A 25,710-nucleotide genomic window follows, 5' to 3' on the forward strand; every position below is an offset into this window, starting at 1 on the left:
ATGATTGGGCAAGTTCCCCAGAGGCTTACTGTGTGATTCGAGATGATAGACATTGGAAATATATGGTTGAAGGTAGCTGTGAATTCATGTTGATTTTGAAAGCGACTGAAGATACGAGGAAATTTCAACTTTTTCAGAGTAAAAATAAGTTTCAGTTATTGCGTCTACTGACTGATCCTCTCACTGGACGCATCGAGTATATTTGCATGCGATGCTTTATTGATACAGTCGCTTTGACGGCAAACACATCGTCGCTTCGAAAATAAATATTTTAATTAACTATCAGATCGTGAATGAGTCATTGATAGGAGTAAACATGCTTGTCATCATTCAAAATTGAATACTTTAAATAACTTCCAAATACTTTCTATGTGTATCTAGCAGATATATATTCTCGCCTGTCATCGTTAAAACTAAAAAGCGTTATTAAAAAGATATGCAACAATGCTATCCTTGCCATTACGAGCACAAACCCTAAAGTTTAGTCCTCCATAAACTTTCCCAAATCCACCTTCATATTTTAGAAGCAATAGCTTAATAATCTCTCCCCTATGCGCGTCTAACAAATAAAAAATGGCCAATCCAAGTTCGCAAAAATGCGGAGCATCGATCAAATTACTTTGTCCCAAAACGCGCTCCTTCTTTCCACATCCAATCGACCAACTTTTTCTATCAGGCACACATGTTGCTATATGTATACGCGTCGAGCAATACCGAATATTTATCGCAAATCCAATCGTAAAACGACTTCTCCAACAATATCTTCTCCTGAAAGACTGGCCCCGGGGATGTGGGATGCTACAGCCATTGACTTACGCAATTCGGCGGTTCGAATTCGAAAAAAGGGTCAAGTTCAGCATGTGTGTATACGTTACGTCGGCTCGAGCTTTTAGGTGTATATTTATACAAGGTCGTGCTGTCCGTCTAGCTGTGCAAGAAGATCGTGTTTGTCTTAAGATTTGGGTTCGCGCTTTTTCCCTCGATATTTCACCTTTTTTTTAATTTTAATATACGCCTTCGTTTTTTGCTTACTTTACGGCCAACCAATCGAGAGCATGAATACATTTTCACGTTTGGGATTATTTTAAAAAAGATTGGAATGGCTTATTTGCATTCGGCCTCTAGAAAAAAAGAAAAAAAACATACGCACCTGCTAGTAAATGGACGTATACGTATTGGTTTTTCTCTGGCTATGTGGGTCATAACATTAAATTTTACGGGCTATTCGTTATTCTATGTTCCTTGGAAGGAATTCGACGTCGAGAGCTTACGGAAGAATCCACGAGATGAAATAAGAAGGACGAGTTTCTTGGAAGAAAAAATTGCATGTTATGTTATTTTAGTGGATTCTTGAAAACAATTTTGAGCGGTGCACAGTTTTAGCAATATTTTTAAAGGAATTCTGCACAGAATAAATTTAACAGGAAATAAAAGAGTTACATATTTGAAAGGCAAATGTTTGTGAACACATGTATACAGGTATGCGTGCTTTCCAGTGTTCGCGACGGCGTGTATCCTATCAGAGAGTTTAAGCTGGCAAATATTTGGCGGGAAACGGTGTTCAGTAGGGTATGTTTATCCTAATATTACCGGGCATTATACTCGCTTCTACAAGCGTATCTTAAATTCAATTTTTAAAACAAAACGGAACTTTTCTTGGAAGCACTGACTTCAAATACCCACTGCAGCGTATATCAATAACCGTTTGAAAAAAGAAACAACTACTTAGTCAGCGTAAGGCATATCTGCTGCACACACACACACACGACACATAATTGTAGAAGTGGGCCGCGAACGATTTACGATGTGGTGGCGGCAGTTCCGAAAGGCTCGTAAACGAGCTGCTCGCGCCCGGCGCTTTCACGCGCTGCAGTGGCGCCAAGCCGATCGTTGCCCGCTAGCTGTGTACGTATTCGGCGCGCGAACTTGCCGGAATCTCGACGTTAGAATGAGCCACGCGTGAATAATTTTACTCGCGCTTAAGTTCGCTGCGCCCAGAGAACCTAAAGTTTCGGACTTTTGTAAGTTTTTTCTTAACGAACAAATGTGTTTTTTTTGGAGGTGCCAGCTTTTGAAAGTTGATCATAATTTAGTGCGCGAGAAACTTGATGGATGATTGTTGTTTCAGCTTTGAGGCTTTTTCCCCATAAAGCTGAGTGTATTATACTAATCGATGTCTGTTTGGGTTTCTAAAACTATCCTACCGGCTTGAATAATATTTGCTTTAAATCCGTGATTATAGCCGAGGGATAGTTTGTCCAAGTAGATAGCGTGATAATACAAATAGTGGAAATAGAGAAATTGCCGAGCTTATAAGCAAGATTGCGCGCGTATAACAAAGAAAAAAATTCTTTTGCATTATTAAACATTTTTCGAGCTAAATATGCGCTTACATACACTTTGCGAAAAATAAAACATTTCTTCATCGCGTGAATTTTTGCAGGTTAATTTCGTGCAATTATTAATAGTGCAACTAAACGAATTCTTCGAATAAATTTCGTATTCAGTGCAGTGTTTGTTGTACATTCCTATGCCATTTTATTCACTGTTGTTCTCTGAAATGCATTCATTGTATAGAATTGAATTTTACGCAGCTCAGGAAAAGTAACAAAGCACAATAACTTGTGAGAATGAACAGCCGACTTTCAAGTGGCAGTCTTAAAAGTCACCGCCCATAATAGTATATATTAGTTTGAGAAACTGCGTAAAGTCGTGAAATTTAATTCAAGTATAATATAACTTTCGCGGCGCGCGTATATTTAATTCATTTAATCAATCAACATCAAAAGGCTCGTCAACTCTTTAAGCCAGGCTGATGGGCTGAACCGTGAAAACATGTTTTTTTAGAAAGCAGATATAACGTATGATAATTTATGCACTTAAAGAGTTGACCCCTCGCAAAGTTAAAATGAGATTCTATACCGGAATAAGGTGCGCGCGCAAAGGAAGTTTATGCGAAATCAACTTGGTCATTGAAAAAGTTTGAAAACTACAATACTTGCATAATGCGCTGCGTATTTTCAGAAGCGTGTATATTCGCGTACCCCTCCTAATGCTAAACAAGAATTGAGAAAATTCGAAGGCTTCAGCGTTTCACTCTACATTCGATGCTACTTTCAATCAAGCCGAAGTTATGGAATCATCGCACATCATAACTCGACACCGATTGTCCATTTGCTCTCGGATACTTTTATGTTTCTTAGAAAGCGGAAGTTATATCGTCGAGCAATTTTTTTTCTTTCTCGTTCTCTCACTTGCTCACAGCGTATCTTCGACGCACGCACGAGCGCTGCTCTGCTCGTTTAAGCTCGTGCCGCTAACTTTTTACTACGCGCCGGAAGTAATATCCTCCACGTTTCCTCTACCCTCTATACCCCCGTCTCTACTTACTTTACTTCTATCTCTCCCCGACCAGTTCAGTATCATTTTGGGATTCATAGGTTCCTTTATTGCTAATCGCTTTTCGTATTACGCAATGCTGCCAATAAAGTTCCCTTTTTCCGATTAACAGCCGCCTGTTATGCAATACCGAAGTGTTCACCTGTTCATATTTCTATCATACTCAAAATTTGTTTTCATGTTGTATGAAACATCATCACTTGTCGTTACTAAAGTTTCTAAAAAAAAAGATTGACCTCGTCTGAAAGGTTACGATCGCTGCTAGAAAAAAAAGAAAATAAATAAATAAATCAAATGCCATATGCCATATGGTAACTATATTTTAAAGGTCTTCCCACATGTAGGAAACGTCCCTGGAAATGAGTTTGCAGTTCTGCGCGACTCTGTAATCCAGAAAACGGAATCCTTCTGTTCGGGTTATGTAAGAGCAGGAAGGGGAATTTTGAATTTCGCGCCGTAGCGCGGTGAGCGCTGCAGCGAGAGCGGTCGAGCGCATGCGCGCGCCGCTGTGGGCCTCTCCCGTTTGTGCGGGCTTCGGCGCGCGGGAGCACGTGCAGTTCAGTTCTGACAGCTCCTCTCGAGTAGTCAGTTGACATTGCGCCTTTTGTACTTGCGATTGCAAAAGCCTCTTTGTGAATTGCGTGCGAATAGAGTCGTCATCATCGTCCTTTTCAGGACGATCGACACTCTTTATTGTATTACCATGCGTTGCATAGTGTGGATGCATTTTGCGTGCGGTGTGTGGATTGTGTGAGTTCTTCGAGTGTTGGGACTTCGGCCACGTGCGAGCTTCCTCGCCGTGTCGATCTCCACCCGGCGATTCCTACCTACGCGGCAGGGCTGAAAAGGCCTGTCCGTGGTCCAGGATTGGTTCCCTCGAGACGTCGAGGCGTCCTGCGATCGAGGAAGGTGCATCCCACCAACGTGCGACCAGGGCTTTACGTCGCGCCGTCCACGTCTCGTTCTGCGAGTAAGGTAGGAGAGCTCTCCAGCGTGCGAAAGGTACCTGGCGGCGATAGGATTAAGTTACTTGCGTTTCTTTCTCTATTGTTGCCTATAGTAGAGTCTCTCTTTTTTTTGTATAAGCGTACATTGTAATTGCGTTTCTCTCTTTTTGTTTAGTCTATCCTAGAATCACTTTTCTTTGTATAATTTCCTTATTTCTAAAAAGAGCTATAGGCTTGTCCCGACTTTTCTCTCTACTCTGTGAGAGTTTTTACACCGAGGCAAGTCGTCTTTTTCTCCCGCGAAATTCGATGTGTTTTGCGTTGATTTATTCACCCAAACTTCCCTCACTCATTCTACCATTTTAATTTAATATATATTTAATTTGAACTCATTAGCTTTTGTTCAGCTTCGCACGGATAACAAAATCACGAGCATGCGAGAGAGAGAGAGAGATTTAGATTTTTTTAGATTTATTAGATTTATTTGGCGTACAATATGTTATACGATAAATTGTATACAGCAGGAATAGTAGTTCAGCAAAAATGTGTATTGTGATAGTATGATAATGTGAAGATGGGTCAAGCGAGAGTGTGTGAGTGTGTGCGTTTGCGTGAATGTGTACAAGCGTGTGTGTGTGTGTGCGTTTGAGTGAATGTGTACAAGCGATTCAAGTGTTTGTGTTTTCAAGCTCAAGAAAGTGCTCTTTAGCTAGTCTCTTGAAACCTGAGACAGATGTAGTGTTACGAATGTGAGATGGTAGGTTTTTCCATAGGTATGAGGCGCTGATATGAAACGAGTTCCTCAGTGTCTCCGTCGCGAATGTCGGAATATCCAGAGGTATCACCTCCCCCCTAACAGGCCGAAGTGTCACGCGGAAGTCAAAGTATGCCAGTACGTATGATGGTACGGCTGTGTTAAACATTTTTCTTAGGAAACAAACAGTGAAATACTTCCTGCGTCCGGCAGTGGTTAGCCACTGCAACTCCCGCCTGTATGGGGAGATGTGCTCATCTCTTCTTACACCATAGATGTACCGAATTCCAGTATTCACGAGCCTCTGAAGTTTTAGGTCGAGTTCCTGCGTCAGGTCACAGTATACGAGGGAACAATAGTCTATAAGAGGAAACAGGAGGGCCTGCACTAAGTGCTTGCGCAACCTGAGATTGGTGCTTTTCCTGAAAAAGTAAAGCCTGTACATTAGTGTGTGAGCACGCTTACACACTTGTGTAATATGCTCCCTCCACGTAAGCTTAGAGTCGAGCACCAATCCCAGATTACGCACGGAAGATTCAAAGCTGACCTGGGGCACCCCCTATGTTAATGAAAGTGTTAGCTGTTGAGGGTAATGCGTTTATGTAGTAGGGAGAGCCCAGGACAATTGCTTAGTTTTAGCAACATTAAGTTTTAGCTTATTCTGTGCAGCCCAACCAGTAATCCTCTCAGCATTGGCACTCATCTTGTTTGATAAAGAATCGAGCTCTTCGAGGTGGCATTGACTGTAAATTTGCAAGTCATCCGCGTAGATGAGATGGAAAACATCGGTATCAAGGCAGAAACCGATGTCATTGATGTATAATGCAAACAGCAGTGGACCCAGAACGGACCCCTGCGGGACGCCGATGTTGAGACGCCGAGGAGAAGAACGTTCGTTATTGTCACCAACGACGGCCTGCTCTCTACCAGAGAGGTAGGAGGCAAACCAGCGGATGACTTGCTTTGAGAAGCCGAAGGTGGATAGCTTTCTCAGGAGCCTGACGTGACACACAGTGTCAAACGCCTTGCTAAAGTCAAAGAGAAGGAGTAGTGTTACTTTCTTTTTGTTTATCCCAGCTCTGGCATCATCAGTTAGCTTAATTAGGCCAGACTGAGTGCTGTGATCAGTGCGGAAGCCTGTTTGAAGGTTATCTAGTAATAGCCTTGATTCAAGGTATTCTGAGACTTGCCTGTGCACTAGCCACTCCAGAGCCTTGGAAAGAAAGCAGAGAAGTGAAATCGGACGGTAATCAGTCAGGGCTGTTGGTGAACTGACTTTGTTGAGTGCGCGCATAAGTGACATTTTCCAGGCAGATGGGAAGCAGGGTTCGCTAAGGGACAGGTTGAAAATATGACTTAGTGAGGGAGCAAGAACCGGCAAAGCTTTTGAGATGACAACCTGTGGGATGCCGTCGCTCCCCCTGGCCTGAGTGTCAAAGTGCGACACCGCAGCCAACCCGTCCGATTCCGTTATAGGTTTGAATTCGAAATGTTCCGGGAGGTCAAGACTTTCCAGGGTAACAAGATAATCCTCAAGACAAGATAATCATTTGAGATCGCGCTGAAATGCGTGTTGAGTTCATCTGTGGTGAATCTAGATGGTAAGGGGGCCTTGGTGGCAGAAATTCCAAGTTTCTCCAGCTCTTTCCAGATCTCAGCAATATCGGTCAAGGTGGACAGGCGTGAATAGTAATAATTCAGCCTGGCCTCCTCGACTTGTTTGTGAGCATAGTCTCTAGCTAATCTGTAAACGCGTCGATCTGATTCGAGCCTGGAGTCCCTGAAACGCCTGTAAAGTCTATTGCTCTCGGATACAAGGCCACGAAGAGCCGCTCTTCCCTCACTCATTCTACCATTTTAATTTAATATATATTTAATTTGAACTCATTAGCTTTTGTTCAGCTTCGCACGTATAACAAAATCACGAGCATGCGAGAGAGAGAGAGAGAGAGAGAGAGAGAGAGAGAGAGAGAGAGAGAGAGAGAGAGAGAGAGAAAGAGAGAGAAAGAGAGACAAAGAGAGGGAGAGAGAGAGAGAGAGAGAGAATTTCAAAAAGAGTATCTATATACGTATACCATTACGTCACATATTACACGTGCTTAGCTCGGGGTTAGGTAAAATGAAGTTCTGGAATAGCGAGTGTGGTTAAATAAGATTTATCCAACTGTGCGAACTGTCTTCAATGACAATGGACATCCTTGTACTGACTGAAGGGTCGGAAAAAATCTGGTCAACAAACACTATACCGAATATATATATATTCTTTCATTAATTGAATGCTTATATCTAATATACTTTTCTCTTTTTGCAGGTGGGTTTGTAAAAAGTTCTACTATGCATGTTCTACGTCGTACGTAAGTTATGCTTGAACCAAACTTTCTCTCTCCATCCATAACCTCCATAAACACTTTTCGACATCTCAACGTTTAAAAAACCAAAACAATAACGAACAAAATCACGTAAGCCACCCAAACAAAATAAAACTCGAATCAAGAAAAGTAAACCACGGGCAGTCGTAAAAGCTCTCGCTCTGTTCCTCGGCAGCTAGACTCCGTAATCCATCTCTTTATAAACGCGCGTTCATATGCATCCGAAGCTTTTTAAAATCCGCGGGCAATAGCACGGCGTGGTAGGTAGTAAAAGCTCGCGCGAGATTGCGAATCGCAGATAAGACGACGGCGACTGCTATGCGCAGAAACTTGCAACGGTGTGTAGACTGGCCCGCTAACGGCCACGCACACTCTTGCCTCGGATTTCCTCAATGCGCTCGTCTAGTTGTCTGTATATAGTATGCACGCGAAACACAAAGCTGCGCTATACGTATTCTCGTATAAGCACAGAGACTTTATTGTCCGCGACCTCTCTTTCGCGTCAAGTCACTATATACGCGCCGACGTCGGTGCAATCCGTCCATCTACCCTATTTTCTCTGGCAAGCAAAGCGCGAACTTGGGATTTAGCGCAAATTTGCTCTCTCTCTCTCTCTCTCTCTCTCTCTCTCGTTAACTTTTGCCTTTACTCGCTCGTCTTTGTTTGTTTATGACTGTTCTGGCTATTTTCAATTTCGTTCGAGTTACAGAAAAAGTGGAGTTGGTGCGATATGTTTCGCGAGAATAAACTGTTTTAATTAAATTTGCATCGTTATGGAAATAATTGGGATGATCGTTGAAATTCGAAGCAAAAGATTTGGCAGCGGTGGGATTCGAACCCACGCCTCCGAAGAGACTGGTGCCTTAAACCAGCGCCTTAGACCGCTCGGCCACGCTACCACTTGTGATGTTGTTTCTTTGAAAATAACGATAATCTCAAACAGACGCGAAGCTTCGAATATGCGTATATTAATCAATTCGTATAAGGTGATATTTTATCTCACACTTTCTCTGATAAGTCATTATTTGAACAGAATCAATCACGTCACTGATAAGTATGGCTTTCGAGTCGCACGAATTATGTAACCTATCGAACTGATATCACCTCATTATCAATTCACAGAATTAATGATACAAGAGTAACGATTCATTTAAATAACTCCAAAACAGTATGCATTAATGCCACTGATTACGTAAACGGTAAATTGCAACCATCGCTGCAATGATCGTCTTATATAGGACATATCCAAATAAATAATTCAAAATCCACATTGAATACCTCAAACGACGCGGTACAGTCAATATCTATGTTCAAGCGCTAAAAGCTACTTACGCACTTTACGACCTCTAAATAGGATGATTCTATCCTTGCCTTTCACATGATCGATGATTTAGTGCTCGTACAATTTGCAAAGCGTCGATTTTGGACTTTCCGCGCGTGTTCAGGAAATCCGGCGGAATCGCGCTTGGTCGCGCGCGTTTCGCCACAAATATATATGTATATGGGAAGAGAACAAGTACGGCGAAGGGGCCATTATTCTTTTTTATTTCTTCCCTCAGATCGATATGACCATTTGTGTCCGCGCCTTCGTTAGAGAGCAAAGAGGTCGGCCGGAAGTCGGCGGCAAAGATCAGCCACAGATTTATTGGTTGATGCCAGACACGTGTTAGACTATACGTTGCGGCTCAATCCTCTCTTTTATTTATTTTTATTTTGCCCGCGCCGCGAGCTTCTCTTCTCCTTTTCTTCAATACTCTTTATTGTATCGTTTCTCGATGCTTTAAATGGGTTTATTGACTTTGAAGCTGATTGCAAATTTAAAGCCTCTTTGTGCATGAAATAAATAAATGCATCGTACTCTTTAATAATTCAGATAAAGGTTACCAGTCGACGAATTTTACGAGATTTCGTTTAAAAAATACCCCGAAATAGTCTATGGCTCAAATATAAATGGAAATTGCTTAAATACTCGAGATTAATTATAAGATTATTAATCATAGGATGATTTAGTTATGAAAATTTTACACATCAATTAACGCAGGAAGATATATTTCGTACTTGAATGAAAGTTAGAATTGGCTTAGCCAAAGTTTCCGCAGCACAAGCTAAACAGCCTGGAAGTTCGAAAGTTCATAAAGTCGTGTCCTAACAAACGATTTTTCTCCGACTATCTGCAATGCTCCCTCTTAAATAAATGTTTTTGAATTTCGCAATTGAAATAAATATCCCCCATTTAAAAGTCATAAATAAACGAAGCTATATAGTATACACGCACGTTAAATCGCTGTCAACGAGATCGAAAGTCATCCCCAACTTAAACTCACTGCATGTCAAGTCCAAATTACCGGCTGTTCGAAGGGCTGCTCGTGCATCGATATGATACATCGACATATAACCGTCGAAACAAACTCCTCCTCATCGTTATTCAGAGTAGAGACCATAATTCAGCCCGCATGTATTTAATATCTCTCGCTCATGCCATCGGCTATCAACCAATTTGTCTCCTACTGCGGCAAACGCGAATAATCACCCGATCACCGCCGCGATTATTATTTATCGGTTTTGCGTAACGTGAATAGCAATTACGCCCTGTAGTATCGGCATTTCGCGACGAGCGCATAATGAAGTTATAGAAACGTCTCGCGAGAAATATGCCTCGAACGCGTTGATTGCACCTCTGCGAGACTCTGGGATATTTTTTCCTCGAGGCTATAGCTCACGCATAGGGTTGAGTATATAGCTTATACGGGTCGCGAACCTCGAGCCGCGCATAAATTATGCTTTATCATAACTCGACTCGCGCATGCGACTCGGGCTGTACTTATACCTATATACACATGGGGAAAACGTTAACCAAACAGATTTGGACTGGCCCACTGAGTCTAGTTACGGCTCTCGGTAGTCTCTGCCGGCGAAGACAGGTGGCCCATGAGCACTTTCCCATTTCTCTCGTCACAATTGGGCAAGTTCAGTGCATATATAGCGGTGTGCCAGCTTTAAAAAGACTGCCTTGTTGGACTTGTTGCTTGGACCGCTCATGCTGGATTAGCCTCAAAGCAGATCTTATACGTAAATCTTTGCAAAATAATTGCAAAATAATAATTACAAGCAAATCTATTATGAATAAAAGTGCATTCGACTGGCCGATGACAAACTAAATTGACAATACCGTCGGACTTGTCTTAACTTTAACGACCATCGGAGCATCTGTCTCTCCATTGTCCCGCAGCTTGCGATATTATGCTCTCGCCTCTATTTAACGGAGCTTGTAACTAACTTGTTAATGATTTTCACTTACAATGCAGTGACGCCCGCCGGCTTTGTTCGTAGTTTCGCTCACGTTATTGTTCACGCCCGTTCTCTCACTCCCTCCCTCTCTCTCTCTCCAATATTAGGGCGAACGCAAGCGTTAAACGCTCATCAATAGCGCTTCAAATATTGACAACGGAACCGTATATACGGCTCATCAGACGCTGCAAGAGCCGATAAATTTGATGGCCACACGATGATGAGTTGTCTTAGGCTATTATTATCGCGCGCAAAGGGCTTTACGAGCTATAGTGTTTGCGCGTATATGTATGTGTGTGTGTGTGTGTGTGTGTGTGTGTATGGGAAAGTCGTAAAAAGTATTTTACCATACGTGTCGAAGAATATTGCTTTTTCCAAGAACACAGCACACACCGTAAAGCTTATTACGTATCCGTCATCGACCTGCATACCAGTACGAGATTTAAATTTTCAAAGCTACGCTCACTGTGGGAAAATTTTTCGTCGGATTTTACAATCTTCTTTAGAGATTAAAAATACCCTTTTCTCAGAAAGTCACAGAGAAAAAATATCTCTGATATACTCAACTTATCCATTGAGCTTAGCTGCGAATCGTCGAGCTTTTCCACGCGTTACAATGCTCGGCATTCCGTCGAGTCGTTCGTCCGCGTATAATATGTTCTGTGAATTCCCCGTGCCCTCGAGAGACAGAAAGGGTCAAGCGTTGCGCAAGCTATGCCGCGGCCGCAACACGTGCAGCAGCAGCGACAGAGGCTCCTTACGTATTGCAACTCCACTGCTGGCTTATATACGTGGGCAGTGCTTGTGACTAGCGCATGCGAGCTTTTACGTTTTATGCGCTGCGCCCTCGGAATTTCTAAACGAATTTCGAGAGTATTGATTTGTATGCTCCGCGGCGATGTCTTTCGAGAACGGCATTAAAATCTAAAGGGAAATTTCTCTGTCGGGATTAATTGCTTTTTATATAACACAATATCGCGTTATGACATTTTTGTTCGAGCTTTAGTTGGCTTTTCTATATTTGCGGGGATTACGGATTTTTCATCGAAAGATGGATGAGCTCTGTGCGAATTTCGAATGACGAGATAAATTACATCGCAAATTGAAAGTTGAATCATTGCTGCGCGTATCGCTTGTGTTTTAAAGTATTATATCAATGTTGACACGTCGGGGATGTCTTTCGAACGTTATATAAATTGATGAAGTGGATTAAAAGACAAAAATAGAATGGCAAGCTCTCGGAGTGATGTATTGCATGGGAAGCTTTTTCTCAGATTACTTTTTTCCTCGGGGATTTAGAAACGATTTTATTAACAATCTTTCAGGACTACACGTGTACCATCTAACTATTAGTAAATTAACTCGAAATACTAGCTCTAGTCGTGTACCACACAGGAGATTGTTTCAGCTTTCCGAAGTGATACGGAAAATTTTAATTCAAGAAGTAAGCTCCGCTACAGAATTATCAAGCTTGAAAGTTCTATAATTCAAGAGCTGATGAATTGAATTTTTCAAATACCCTTATGCTCTTTGCCCAAAGAAAGTTCTCATTCAATTTATTCGTCTCGCGAGTTTTTACAACTTTCCATTGCTAATAACTTTGTTCTCTCGGGTTTCGAAAATTCCGTGATCAGATTTATATATAAACTTTGCGAAAATAAATCTTATTGTTCAATATATTGAATTCTCTTTTTGCAATAAATAAAATTCCTACGCCCGACTCGAATCCATCATCTTTTCGCACTTCCGATGCTATATCCTTTCGTCGTCACCCTCTTTTCATACTTGGTCGGATGTGAGTGTCTCCTATCCAACTGCCAGCCCATATGCGAGATACCATCAAGCGCGTTAATAAGATATCGGCGTATGCGGCAGAACGAATCGAGAAACGTCCCTCTGATAATGGGACAACCGAACGTTTTATTCGGAAACGAGGGACAAATCACCCATCGACTATACCGGAATCTCATCGTTATTATTTTTGTATCGGCAAACTGTTGGTTATTCATTACCAATTATTCAAGTCGTCTCCTCTTTCCTATACTGCAACAAAATCCCACTCTAAATAAAGACACGGCGATATGGTTGTTCTGTCACAAACTACAAATATTTCCATCCAGAAAAATCCTCACACCAGCGGTGAATTAACGAGAGGCCACCTGAAAATAACTGCAAAAGAAAGCTCGCGTACAACTCCCCCCTCGCACTAGTCCTCGCTCAGTGATTTCCCTGCTCACTTCTCTGGCTCTACACGAGTAAATCTCACGCGTCTGTCTCTCTCTCTCTACACACACACACACACACACACACACACACACACACACACGCCCGCATACAAATCCCTCGGTTTTTTCCCCGGACGCGCGTGCGGCTAGGTGAATAAATCCGCGAAAGCTCGTCGCCGTGAATCTCAACGCGAAGCTCTCGTATATATAAGCTTCACCGGCGTGCGCGCGCGAAACACCGCCGTGGGAATTACAACACCTGTGCGTATATATAGTCGCGCTTTTCCTTGCGTGCGAACGAGAGCTGTCTTATTCCTTCGAGCGGAAGGGAGGGCAAAAATAATAAAGAGTGCCTCGCGAGTGCGTGTTGATTTTTGCCGGAGAAAAACGAGCTTTTCGAGATAATTCTCGAGCACAAAGGTGTTTTGAGAGCCCGGAAATGAGAATATGCGTATAAAGTGTGTGTAAGTGCGGAAGAGAGAAAGAGGAGCTGGTATTTTTAGAGAATGTGAGTATGAGCGCGCGCACGATCGAGTTGTACACGCGCAAAAACGTTTGGAGAGCGTTTTGTGAAAGCTCGCACAGGCGTGAAAGTTTCAGCTTGCGTATATTAAGCCTGGAGTGGAATGCATAATTATAAATAATAGGAGCTTTCTATTTAGTACGAGAGCTTTTTGAAAGGGTTCTTAATGCGTAATTCACTCGACTTACGGTTGGTTCTATTCAACGCTAAACATATATTTAGACGAATACAAATGATATAGATAGCAACTTACATAAATTAATAGAAAAACTTTGATACACACGCAACAATGACGTCATACGTCGCGCATCTACAGAAGTAGCCAAGGTGACGAATGAGCTCGAAGTGTCGGCGCGCTTTTTTCTCATTCCGAGGCTATTATGAAAGTTTTAATGAAAAATCTATCATTATTCTGACCTTTTTCCCCGGCTTCTGCAAAATAATGCTATGAAAATTCATGAGGAATCAGGTTCCTGCTCGCTTCCGCGCTGCTGCGAATTGTATACGCGATGTGACGTGCCGTCGTCTGTATGTGGCCGTCATTACGTTCGACGTGATGTGAAGCTCGGGTCCGGCAAGAAAATATCGCGGTGAAATTCAAGGCGAAAAATCGTGGTAGTCTTGTATTATTTTTGATGCTGCGGTAAATATTTTAATTATGGACTTCACTCAGCATGGTAACGTTAATCCCAGAAAACCTTCAATTCTCCACTCGACCCCTCGAAAAATAAGCTCCGATCGCCGGCACACACACGCACACACACTAACCCTTTTACGTCTGCCACCGCATCGGCTTTATTCCTCCCTTGCACTTGCAGCCGGCAAGTAGCTACCCAGGATGCAAAACGGCATTCGGCGCACGCGGCGATCGTAAACGCCTCGATCGAGAGAGGCCTGTGCGCTTTCAGTCGTATAACCCGTCCGCGCACTCGTTTTCTTTTTTCGCGGTCCGTCGAGTGGGAGTATAAAAGTCTCGGCTCGCTGAAGGAATATTTTCGCGCGTCCGTCCCTTGTGCAGCGCGAGATTGAGAGAAAGAGATTCCACGCGAGCGCGCATATAAAATGCATCACCAGCGAGTCAGGCGTCTGACAGCCCTGAAGCACGAAGCTTTATTGCTCGTGGAGAGATTTCGCTCTCGCGAATGAAACCATTTCGATGATGAGGAAAATGAATTTTTAATCATCATCCGGCGAGATCAGAGCTGCAACGAACGAATGAGCTATGGCTCTAAAAGAAAAAGAGAGCAAGGAATTCTAGCCGACGCACCCACCCAATACGCTATACATGGCTACACACTCAAAGAAGCGAAGATCAAAAGTTCGGGGTATAGCCCGTCGACATCAAAGGTTGAGCCGCGGCGTTCTGGCGAAAAAGGAAGCGCCCACGTGAAACGCGCCGGTATTACGAGATGCGAGAAAATGTCAACAGGCGCATACCGGCGGATTTGTCTTCGCGACGTTTGACTTTAAGAAGTCTCTAAAACTGTCGTCAAAGGGAGATGTATATCCGCCGGCGGGGAAGACCCCCCCCCCCCCAGTCTACTATATGTCTCTATATTATGAAAATTCGATCTGTTCGACTGCAACGTTTGGATTTGAAGATCGCTAATTTCGAAAATAAAGCTCGTCGCGAGAGTTACCGTTGCGCGGGCGTGTGGAAGTTACTCGGCGAAGCATCAACCCAAGTAAACAGACTAAAATTAATTAGCAGTGTCGCAAACAGCTTTCGCACGACGTATAGGCTGGGAGAAACCGTAAGATTCGCTAATAGCACAAGCTTTCTCTCGAAAGCTCTTCCTCTCTGTCCGTACGCATTACATATATCTATGTATACACCCGCGAAAAAAGCACACGACGACTCGAGCCACTCCTCCCTAGACGGACGGACAGACGAGGAGTAGGTAGCAACGGGAAAATCGATACGGCCCGAGACGAGGCAATATGAGAAAGAGAGAGAAGAGATATCCGCTCACAGGTGTCTCGCCGCCAGCCGCGACCTTGATTCGCCGTGAATAATAGACGTAGATCTCTCGTGGTACTGCGATTATTTTCAGAGACCGACTCGTCCGCGGAAGTCGATGTCTCTTGCGAATTCATGCGGTACAGCTGCTGCGCAGCGTGTCACGTGTGAAAATTCGCTTCGCCTCTCGTGCGTCTGTCTGTGTGTGCATGAACTCAGGAAACGGCTGAATGATTAATGCGCGCCACGACGCCGGCGTAAATGAAAAATATCGCCGATGAAGAAAAAACAACGACGACGAGCGAGTCGATCATGCCGCGTAATGGAAATTATTCAGGAAGATTCTCCTCGTATCTGGACGCGGCTCTCGATAAACCGACATTGTCTCTATAACTCTATTGTGAGAGCGTATAATACAGAGGAGCGACGAAAAATCATCAGCGTAAGGAGAAGCACTTGCCACATCATTTACGTTATAGAAATTTATCTCCGATGCGCGCGCGAATAGGGGCTTAATGGTTTAGTCAAGCCACGTTACTCTCCCACACCGCTAATCAGGGATGCTGGGTTGGAGGTGCTCGCGCGAGCCTGGGATATAGGGCTGTCTGAGAGCAGATGCTGCACGTGCGAGCGAGAAGCCTCCCCTTGTATAAACGACTTAGCCGTTGCTGATGCTCCCGAGCATATATTCTGGATGCAGCTACTTCATGAGGGAGTTATTAACACTTAGCCTTGGCTGCTGCGCACTTGAGTGCGGTATTTTTTTTAATATAGCTGATGCTTTTTGTCCAAGGCCTTTTGCTTTTAAATTTTCTGACGGTTGAAACGGTTGACGGATGTTTATATGAATGACCCAACTCAGCATTCCGCCACTCGATCCGCAATAAACAACCATTGCTTTTTCATCGAGAGCACACGACACTCGACATCGATTTCACCTCTCAAAATGGATTCACGGAATTCAACTTTTAGCGAGATAAACTCTGTCCTCGAGATACGTTCGCGCAGTCTCCCCGACTGTTTCGCTCCATTTTGTGAATATTGAAATCACGCGCCCGAAATAACTCGCGGCAAATTGCCAATCAATAAGGATCCTATCGGCGATTCACGTCTTCTATCGTCGCAAGAGAGGCAAACGTGGCGTCGGGAGAACCGCCGCACCTGATTTACGGGCCGTCCTCTCGTGTACGTGCAAAATGATTCGTTAAACAGCGTGACATTGACGATGAAACGAATAGCGGTTCGTTGATCTTTTGGTGAGTACGTTGGAGGTAGTTTTCGCTTCTGATTGACGATAATTGAAAACATGTGAAAATAGCATTCCCGCACGTGTAATCGCGTTTATCGATACGTTATCAAATGCACATGTGAACGCGGTTGACGTTATAGTGCGACGGTAATATAATCAACGACAATCGCGCGAATCGGGAAAAGGGAATATTTTACGACAGTGTGTAAGATCGAAGTAATTATCGCAAATATGCTCTCGAAAATTGACGCTAACGCGAACGGAATTATACATTCTCGATGGTATTAACATCGTAAAAGTTTTGCGAAATTTCACCGCCAAAGTGCAGTAATTCAATTTACTGCCCTGCTCCGAAACAGGCAAAATCAAAATATAATCACTGCGTGCAGTAATACCTACAACTTTCGACAAACAAAATTAAGGGAAGAAAAAAAAGAAGGATAAATACACAGCGAAATGCGGTTATTCGTTGTCTTGCAATCTCCTTAATACGCGCGTCCCGTAGGACTTTGAATTATAAATAATGGCTCGGAGCATAACTCAGCTCTCGCAACAAGGCGCGCGCGACTCTCGCAGTTTAAAGGCATCCGCTGAGTTCTTCTCTCATCCGCCCACCTCGTTTTTTTCGTACCTTCTCTTTCTCGTGTAGCTGACTCTTATTACCTTCCTTTTTCGCCTCGACGTCTCTATTTTTCCGTTTTTGCTCAGACTAGCTTCCCCGGGTTTACCCCAGCTCTCTCTGTCTTCCTCTCTATCTCCATCTCCCTCCAGTTATATCTTGTTTGCGCATGAAGCAATTTTCTATTTAGCCGTGTAATGCATTCTTTTACTCCGCTGCGTGCGTTTCTACATTTTCTTTTGCCCCTTGCTTTTCTTTTTATGCGCCGCGTGCCTCTTTCTCTCTCTCTCTCTCTCTCTCTCTCTCTCTCTCTCTCTCTCTCTCTCTCTCTCTCTCTCTCTCTCTCCCTCTTTTATTATTCGTTGCTTACCTTCGCAACGTCTGCGTCAGACATTCAGTTACACGCCGATTTCGCGTCAGAGACGCATCGCGTAATCTGCGTTTCAGGAAATTTCTTCTCGAACGGCCGTATAGATGCTCCATTATGCGCGTCTATTTGAGAGAATAAAAATAAAGCTCCGAACAAATGAGAGATCCGATAACCCTTTCCGCATTTGCGCAGCTCGCGCGCAATTTGTTTGCGCAAGTGCCTCTCCGATCGCTGAGCAACAAAGCCGAGTGTACTTTATTACGTTTTTTCTCTTTTCGCTTATTCCCGCAAGCCCAATGATAAACAGGCGCTACTCTCGCGCGCGGGGCGAAAGGAAGAAGAAAAAAAAAACAGGAGGCGGAGAAGAAAAAAAGCTGGAAGAACAAAAGAATATAGCGCGTGGCTTCTCAGCGACTCGTAAGAAATGAATAAGTGAGGCCGCAAACGACGCAGACGACGGTCACACTTTAGGGACCACTTTATCCGTGTATATTCTTCTACTTTTTTTGTCACTCCTTTTTTCCACGTTCGCGCGCGGCGAGTCGAAAAAGCGAGAAAAGGGGCGACGCGAAGCTGTAAAAGGTTTGTATTAAGTGGCTGGCTTATTCGGCGTTATTCTCGCCGCGAAATATAAGGAGGAAAATTAGAGGCGCATAAGTATACAATTTTCCGTTCGCAGTCGGAACGGAATCGATCAAGTAGTAGAAGGCAGGCTGTGCTCAGACTCTAATCCAGCTCGGCTATTCGCGCCATTATTCAAGATGGTATTTAGAACCGTCGCATCGGAGCAGAAACCGAATCTTTCAGGAGAATTTTCAATTGCGTTATAACACACAGCGAGACGCGTGGTACCTTCGTATAATCTCATTCCGCCGTGTACGCTATACTGCTATGCTTCCTCGTGTATACCGAGCAGGAGGGGAATGAGAGAACAAGCAAGAAATTTAATAAGCGCAACCGCAGAAAATAATCAGAAGTGTAGCCGGGAGAAAGAGATGCTGGAAAATACAACACACGCGCGCGGCTTTTGGCTTGCTGTAGAGCAAACTATAGCCACACTGACTTATATAAACGTTTTACGCACACGGTCCCTCGGGCTTCATTTTGCACTTTCATGCGCGTCGACCTTTAAAAGACACTTCTACCCCCCGGGCTTTTCAAAAGCGTCTCAAATATGCAGGTCCCCGCGTCTTCGAGGCCGACGCGGATCGTCGTCGTTTCATTGGTGTATACGTCCACGTGCGATAGCGGAATTAAGTAGGCGCACACGACGCGTGAATTTTTCAAATTAAACCTTCTCATGTCTCGCTTACGTAAGCCTTTCTCTCACGGATGGATAAGGATCCAAGTATAGCGTGACGCTGGGCATTCCAGCTCCTTTTTTCCTCTCCTCGTCGCGTTTGAGGTGGAAAAATGGTTATATAATATGAGAAACACTCCGTTTTACAATATTGCGAGGAACGAAAGTTTCTTCTCGCCGATAAGCCTCCGGAGCTTATATTTACAGTATACCGGCTCTTGGCAATCTAAACTCCGTGCGTCGCGCCGTAAATTTCTCCCCCTTTATCGCGCGCTTAATTTTTCACTCCGAAGCGATGCTTTATTCCCCGCCAAGACGTTATCCGGCCTGCAGTAGGCCGTTCTATTATAACAACACCAGCGCTGCAGTGGTAACTGGACCGAGAGAGTAATCTTCATGCCCCGCATGCTAATGCGCCGCTATAAGATCTCCTTCTTGAACAGGAAAAGCTTGCCTCGTAGCTACCTATTTGTGCACTAAATCGATCTCGGCTCTCCCCCTTGATTTCCTAAGGAAGCACACACGTGAGAGCCGATACGTGGCGGCTCTGTCGTCCCAAGGGAGCAGCTATACCACTACTCGGGCAACTTGAGCGTTTCCTGAATAGTGCGCGTCGAGGCGAATTTGGAATTTCCCAGGCCTATACGTGTACGATGATTCCTTTGTGGGGGGCCGACAAAGCGACCCTTTCGGAAACTCGAACGCTGCAACGCCGACAGTTTCGCGACGCCGGGTCAAACGTCACTTTACGCCGCGAGGGAGAGAGAGCGTCTCCGACGCAAGGGCGTAGTTGCATGCACTGCGTGCGTTGCTCGTAGACAACCACGCACCCTGCGCTTTTCGTCTGCCCGCGAGCGGGCGGATTTTCGCAGAAGAGCACTTGGCACGTATCACGAGCGAATCGTCTAAACGAATCCCTCTCTGCTTTCTGTTTCAGAACGACAACTCGACAGCGCAGCGTCTTCGATCGGCGTGAGAAGGAGGAGCTCTTCGTCCCGCATAACTCCAACTCTCCACATGATCGTCGAGCAGTTCGGATGCGCGAGGGCAGGCCAGAAGATAGTTCAGCGCCGATGATCCGCGCAACGCCGAGTGGAGCGCCTAGTCTAATGTAACTTCCGATCAGCTTCCCGTAAACACACTCGACTCGGCAAATACCAAAACTGGCGGAATCCGCTTCGGCCTCAACGAGAGCAGTCTGGAGAAGCCTCGTCGAGAGGAGAACTAGTACAAACGCAGCGTTGGCCAGGCTCCGGCCGAGCCGAGACGACGTTTATGATGAGCAACATTTCCAGTGGGCTGTTCGTCTTCGCCGACAATGCCAGCCAGCAGAACATCACGATGCCGCTCGACTGCGACGCCAACATGCCCATCATCTCGCTGCTCCACCAGATCCTCTACTCGATCATCTGCATCGTCGGGCTGCTCGGCAACACCCTCGTCATCTACGTGGTGCTGCGCTTCTCCAAGATGCAGACCGTCACCAACACGTACATCGTGAACCTGGCCATAGCCGACGAGTGCTTCCTCGTGGGTATACCCTTCCTCGTGACGACCATGAGCCTCGGCGTCTGGACCTTCGGTAAGTTCATGTGCAAGGCCTACATGACGTCGACGAGCATCAACCAGTTCACCAGCAGCATATTCCTCTTCATCATGAGCGCCGATCGCTACATCGCCGTCTGCCACCCGATATCCTCGCCCAAGCTGCGCACCCCGTTCATATCCAAGATGGTCTCGCTTACGGCCTGGGTGACCAGCGCCATCTTCATGATACCGGTCTTCCTCTACGCCAATACCATGGAGACGAAGGACGGCCAGATGAGCTGCAACATCTACTGGCCCGACGACCACGGCGGCCAGACGACCTTCACCCTCTACAGCTTCGTCCTTGGCTTCGCAATACCCCTCACCCTCATCTTCATCTTCTACTTCCTCGTGATCAGGAAGCTGCAGACTGTCGGCCCGAAGAACAAGTCCAAGGAGAAGAAGCGCTCCCACCGCAAGGTGACGCGACTCGTCCTCACCGTCATCACGGTCTACATAATCTGCTGGTTCCCCTACTGGCTCACGCAGATGGCGCTGATCTACACCGAGCCGAACCAGTGCCAGTCGCGCATCACCATCACGACCTTCCTGCTGGCGGGCTTCCTCAGCTACTCCAACAGCGCGATGAACCCCATCCTCTACGCCTTCCTCAGCGACAACTTCAAGAAGAGCTTCCTCAAGGCCTGCACCTGCGCCGCGGGCAAGGACGTCAACGCGACCCTGCACATCGAGAACAGCGTCTTCCCCCGCAGGAACAAGGCCAACGCCGAGCGCATCCAGTCGAACAAGATGCTCACCTCGGGCAACTCGAAGAACGACGGGGAGGACGAGGAGAACGAGCGCGGACTGCTGATCAGCAAGACCTCGACGACGACGGTCACGATGACCTCGCGCTCCAACATCACCGTCACCAGCGAGGTCAGAGATCCGACGAGTCAGCAGCAGCGGGAGAAGGACGCGCTGAAGAACGGCACTCAGCTGACCCTCTTGACGCAGGTGTAATGCGACACGATGCATGGTGTAATGTACAAATTTTACAAGAGTCTATCGATTTCGAAACGTAAGGGAACAAAAGTGCGGAACGACACGTTCATCGTGTGGCGCTGATCGCGATGCGTATGCGGACACCGAGAGGATCCCTTACCATGACGCTCAATGGTGCTTTGAGATAACGTCGGACGCTGCAACGAAGAATCGTCGGAGTGCGAGGGAGTTCAAAGTTTCGCGATAAATAAGGATACCTAGTTCTCGCACACACAGTATATAGGAGACGAAGGACGGACACGACTCGAATTTTCGAGAACGAGCAGAGACTGAAAATTGGAGCTTAAATTCGATCATCCTCGTTTCCGCTCATCTCCCTTCTCTTTCTCGCTCTCTCTCTCTCTCTCTCTCTCTCTCTCTCTCTCTCTCTCTCTCTCTCTCTCTCTCTCTCTCTCTATCTCTCTCTCGCTCGATCCTCACGACTATAAGTTCCAGTCCCTTCGCCACAGTATATTGGCCTTGATAGCCAGCCACCGCTTCTCTTCTCGGTTTTTCCCACTCATTACGTAATTATGTCCGGTTGCGTTCCATTATTCGCCGACTCCGCGCCGCATTGTTCGCGTGAAACGAGAGATTATCCGGGAAACGGTGGAAAAAAGAGAAAGAGAGACTACACGTGGATGCGAGGATGTTGTCAATTGCTGGACGAGCGTAACGAGAGTGTTTGATTAACGCATAAGTATTGTAATTAGCCAAACTTATAAGTAGTGACCGTCGATGTGTTGATTTCGCATTATTTATAATTACGTCAATAATGTTGATCGTTAGCAGATTTTTTCTCCGATCGTAACGTGTGTGCGTATACGTATGTGTATACAAGTCTTCGACAATAGAGAACTTTGCTTTGTTACCGCTATCTTTTCGCCCATTGTTATACGCCAACCGATTGTACAGATCACTCGTCGCAACTGGTTTGCCGCGGTGAGCCGCTACAGTCATCGCTGCCGAATTTGAGCTTAAATATAGATACCCACACACGGACGTGCTATTTCTGTGGAGAAAGAACTCGAAGCGATCCCCGCAAACAAATACCTCCCATTATTTCGCCCCATTATCAGTGAATAAACAGCGAGAGGGAGAAAAGGAGAAAGAGAGAGTGAATAAGAGGGGTCAAGAGACGGGGCCGACTATATATACACACTCTCCCGATAATCGCGCTCGAGTTCTTCCTTATCGAGTGAAAAAAAAGCTCGGCCTAATGAGACCTTAAGTATCGAGCGTTCAGCACAAACAATCCACTTTGTCTCGCTACTGCGCGTAGCCAAGGGACGATAAGGTTGTATCTTCCACCCTCCTTCGTATACGCGCACACGCGTAAGGCAGTGGGAAAAAACGAAGAAGAAGAAGACGCGAATAAGGCGAGAAACAGTAAAAAAATGAGGCGAAATTCGTGCAGCGAATATCCAAGCGTAGACGTGATCTTAGGTAATGTAATCTTCGCTGTGCGAGAGAGAGAGAGAGAGAGAGAGAGAGAGAGAGAGAGAGAGAGAGAGAGAGAGAGAGCGGGCGCATGGATGCGTGCACGTGATGAAAATTTAATGCGGCCCGTATGTGTGTGTAGAAGGCTTAGGTTATCTCTCTGATGTACACGTCGTATATGCCGCTGCTGCCGCCGTCGAATCGCGACCGTAATCATTTTCTTCTGCGGCGCCGGTGGGCCGGTTATTGGTGGGATTTGCTTTATGGCCAGGGAATTGCGGGTTTTCCGTTTGCAGTTCAAATAAAACGGATCGTTGTACTTTCTTTCGCGATGTGTGACTGTCGCGAGTTACTGACTGTCGAGGGAGTGATAAACAGGATGTTTTTTCTTTGTGACGAGCTTGCGTTATTGATTGCTTTGTCAATATAGTGAAAGAAACGTACCGATTTATTCGGAAAAGTATGTAGGAGTATAGTATAAATTAATAAGATCCGAATTCCGAAAAAATACGATTTGTACGGTCGTCGAGTGTCCAGCTGGCTGAGGATGTTTGGAATCTGTAGATTTCGAAAACTTAGAATAGATTACGTTTCGAATACTCGGCCAATTAGGAGCTTGACGGACGAAGGGCTCTACGAATCGAATTTTGCCAAAGATTTGGATCCTTTCGTATATCACCTTGTCTTCTGAAGCCATGTCAACGTGATCGAAGTTTGTTTATTTCAAAGTCAATGATGTGATGTAGTGGTCATCATGAAAAGCTTATAAAAGGACAAGGGTCGAATCTTCTGTCGCGTTTTGATCGTTACGTAAGAGGAAAGTGAAAGTAAATGTCCCTGTTGTTAACATTCGTTTCTCATAGATTTTCTATAAAATTAATCTTAACCTAGGACGCGTTAACAACGTGTACTCATATATTGAAGAAATAGTAATATAAATGTAAAATAAAATTGTGTTGACTCTCATGATAGGGACATTTAGTTTAAAACATGTTACACACACAAACACAAATGTTCGCGCGATCGTACACGTCTCTAGTGAAATAATTAACGAATATCAAGTGGTAAGATACTTCGTGTAAAATATTTTATGTATCATAAATCTAGCGAGTAAGTATAAGACACACTTATTTCGGTATAAGTATAAAGAAAATGTAAAATATCGATGGTATAATACTGTTTTGTCGCGGTTTGGTTCTGTACGACGATTGCGACGCATATAATTAAGAGATGAAGAAGCAAACCCTCCCGAGAAAATTACAATTGTTGTACACCTTGCAAAGCTTATCGATGTGACTAAGAAAAATCACTGTTAAACCTAAGAAATCCCCCGCAGCATAAGAAAGAACTAGAGAAGAACGAGGTGAATTATATGAGATTAAAGATTTTTGTATATGAAATGCGTTGATTTCAAGTTATCGTACTCATTTGATTATACAAGTCATGAAATTTTTTAAAATAAAAGTCATTATTTATTACCATTATACTTACAAAATTTTCTCTTCCTCCTTCCCTCACATTTCCAAGGAACAAGAATCCAATTAATTTTTCTAATCAAAAGAAAACGTCGTCCCACTACGCACATTAACTTTTTTCCACAGGTCTCCAGAGAAAAAATGCAGCATAATATGCTTTTTCGCGCAAGCTTAACGAGATTCTTAAAAAAAAGCTCGTTGCCGTTAGTCATCGTTTCCCGGACTATAATCGCGCGCGTTCAGAAAGTATCCCCAGAGCCAAGTGCAGCAGCGCAGTAGCCGGTTTAATGAAAGCAAGTGTCGTCGGCTTTTTTTCCCTCACATTTACGGGCGAATCGAACGCGCACATGTGAGCAGCTCATCGGCGATTTTCATCGTTCTTTTTTCAGTCCTTCACGGTAGTGAATGCATAAGTAAAACTCGCGGGAAAACGGCTCAGTGATAACGAGATATACTCTGGAATTGCAATTCCAACTTTGCACATATGAGTAGAAGATGGTAGTTAACGTTACGCTCATGGTATTTCTTTTTTAATCTGAAAATTTCAACGAATCGAGTGTTTAGTTTATATCCTTTCAACTGCAGTGTCACCGTCAAGAGTTTCGAAACTGCGCTTACCTTTTTTAGAAAATGATAAAGGACCTCACAGAAAAGACAGAAACTTTCCACGCACCTCTTCCTCGCAGCTTTTCCCGCCCCTTCAAAAAACGAATGATCCTCTCCGTCACCCTTTAAAGAAACTTAAAAACCCTCATAAATCCTCCGGAGCGCAAAAAGCTTTGTATAAATAAAGCGCGGCACGTTTCTCGATTAGCCGAAACGGCGGCGAATTACAAACTCCCATAACTCAGCCGATCAATAATTAGCCGGGCGGGTGTGCAAGGCGCTCGAGGCGCTCGATTTTTTGTTACAACAGCTCTCGTAAGTCCTTCTGAAAAAGTTAAGCGCCGTATAATGCCGCTCCGTACACGCGGCGCGTGCAAGTTTAACGAGTCTCGTAAAAGTGGAAGCCGACGGTGTGTGTGGAAAATCTTTCGCCGTCCTTTAAACCGGGCACTAAGCCGCGCGTGGCTGCGCGTTTAATGAAGCGCGAGAGCCGCTATACATGGCTGAGTCGTTTTTTTTTCTTTTCGGTAACGAATACAGGCTTAAATTGCCGCTTCAATTGAAGGCGTACGAGGAGATCCCCGAGGAGAAAGTTGGATGCGCTGTGAGTGAGTA

At 44.8% G+C, this 25,710-nt stretch overlaps 1 protein-coding gene and 1 non-coding gene across 3 annotated transcripts in view; one reads left to right on the forward strand and one right to left on the reverse strand.

Moving 5' to 3' along the window:
- Positions 1-24,500, forward strand: part of LOC100116106 (somatostatin receptor type 2) — an 87,167-nt gene extending 62,667 nt beyond the window's left edge. The window contains exons 1-2 of one of the 2 annotated variants that reach the window (XM_031922805.1): positions 4,351-4,374; positions 19,941-24,500. In XM_031922805.1, the coding sequence (XP_031778665.1) occupies positions 20,279-21,553 (1,275 nt within the window). In that variant the 5' untranslated portion in view covers positions 4,351-4,374; positions 19,941-20,278 and the 3' untranslated portion in view covers positions 21,554-24,500. Of the gene's footprint in view, positions 1-4,350; positions 4,375-19,940 lie in introns of those variants that run through there. The other variant, XM_031922804.2, reaches the window with a different exon arrangement.
- TRNAL-AAG lies at positions 8,287-8,368 on the reverse strand. The gene has a single exon. It is a non-coding gene; the product is annotated as a tRNA-Leu (tRNA).
- Positions 24,501-25,710: the final 1,210 nt, after the last annotated feature.

This window comes from Nasonia vitripennis, chromosome 2 (assembly GCF_009193385.2).
Source record: "Nasonia vitripennis strain AsymCx chromosome 2, Nvit_psr_1.1, whole genome shotgun sequence".
Lineage (NCBI taxonomy): Eukaryota > Metazoa > Arthropoda > Insecta > Hymenoptera > Pteromalidae > Nasonia > Nasonia vitripennis.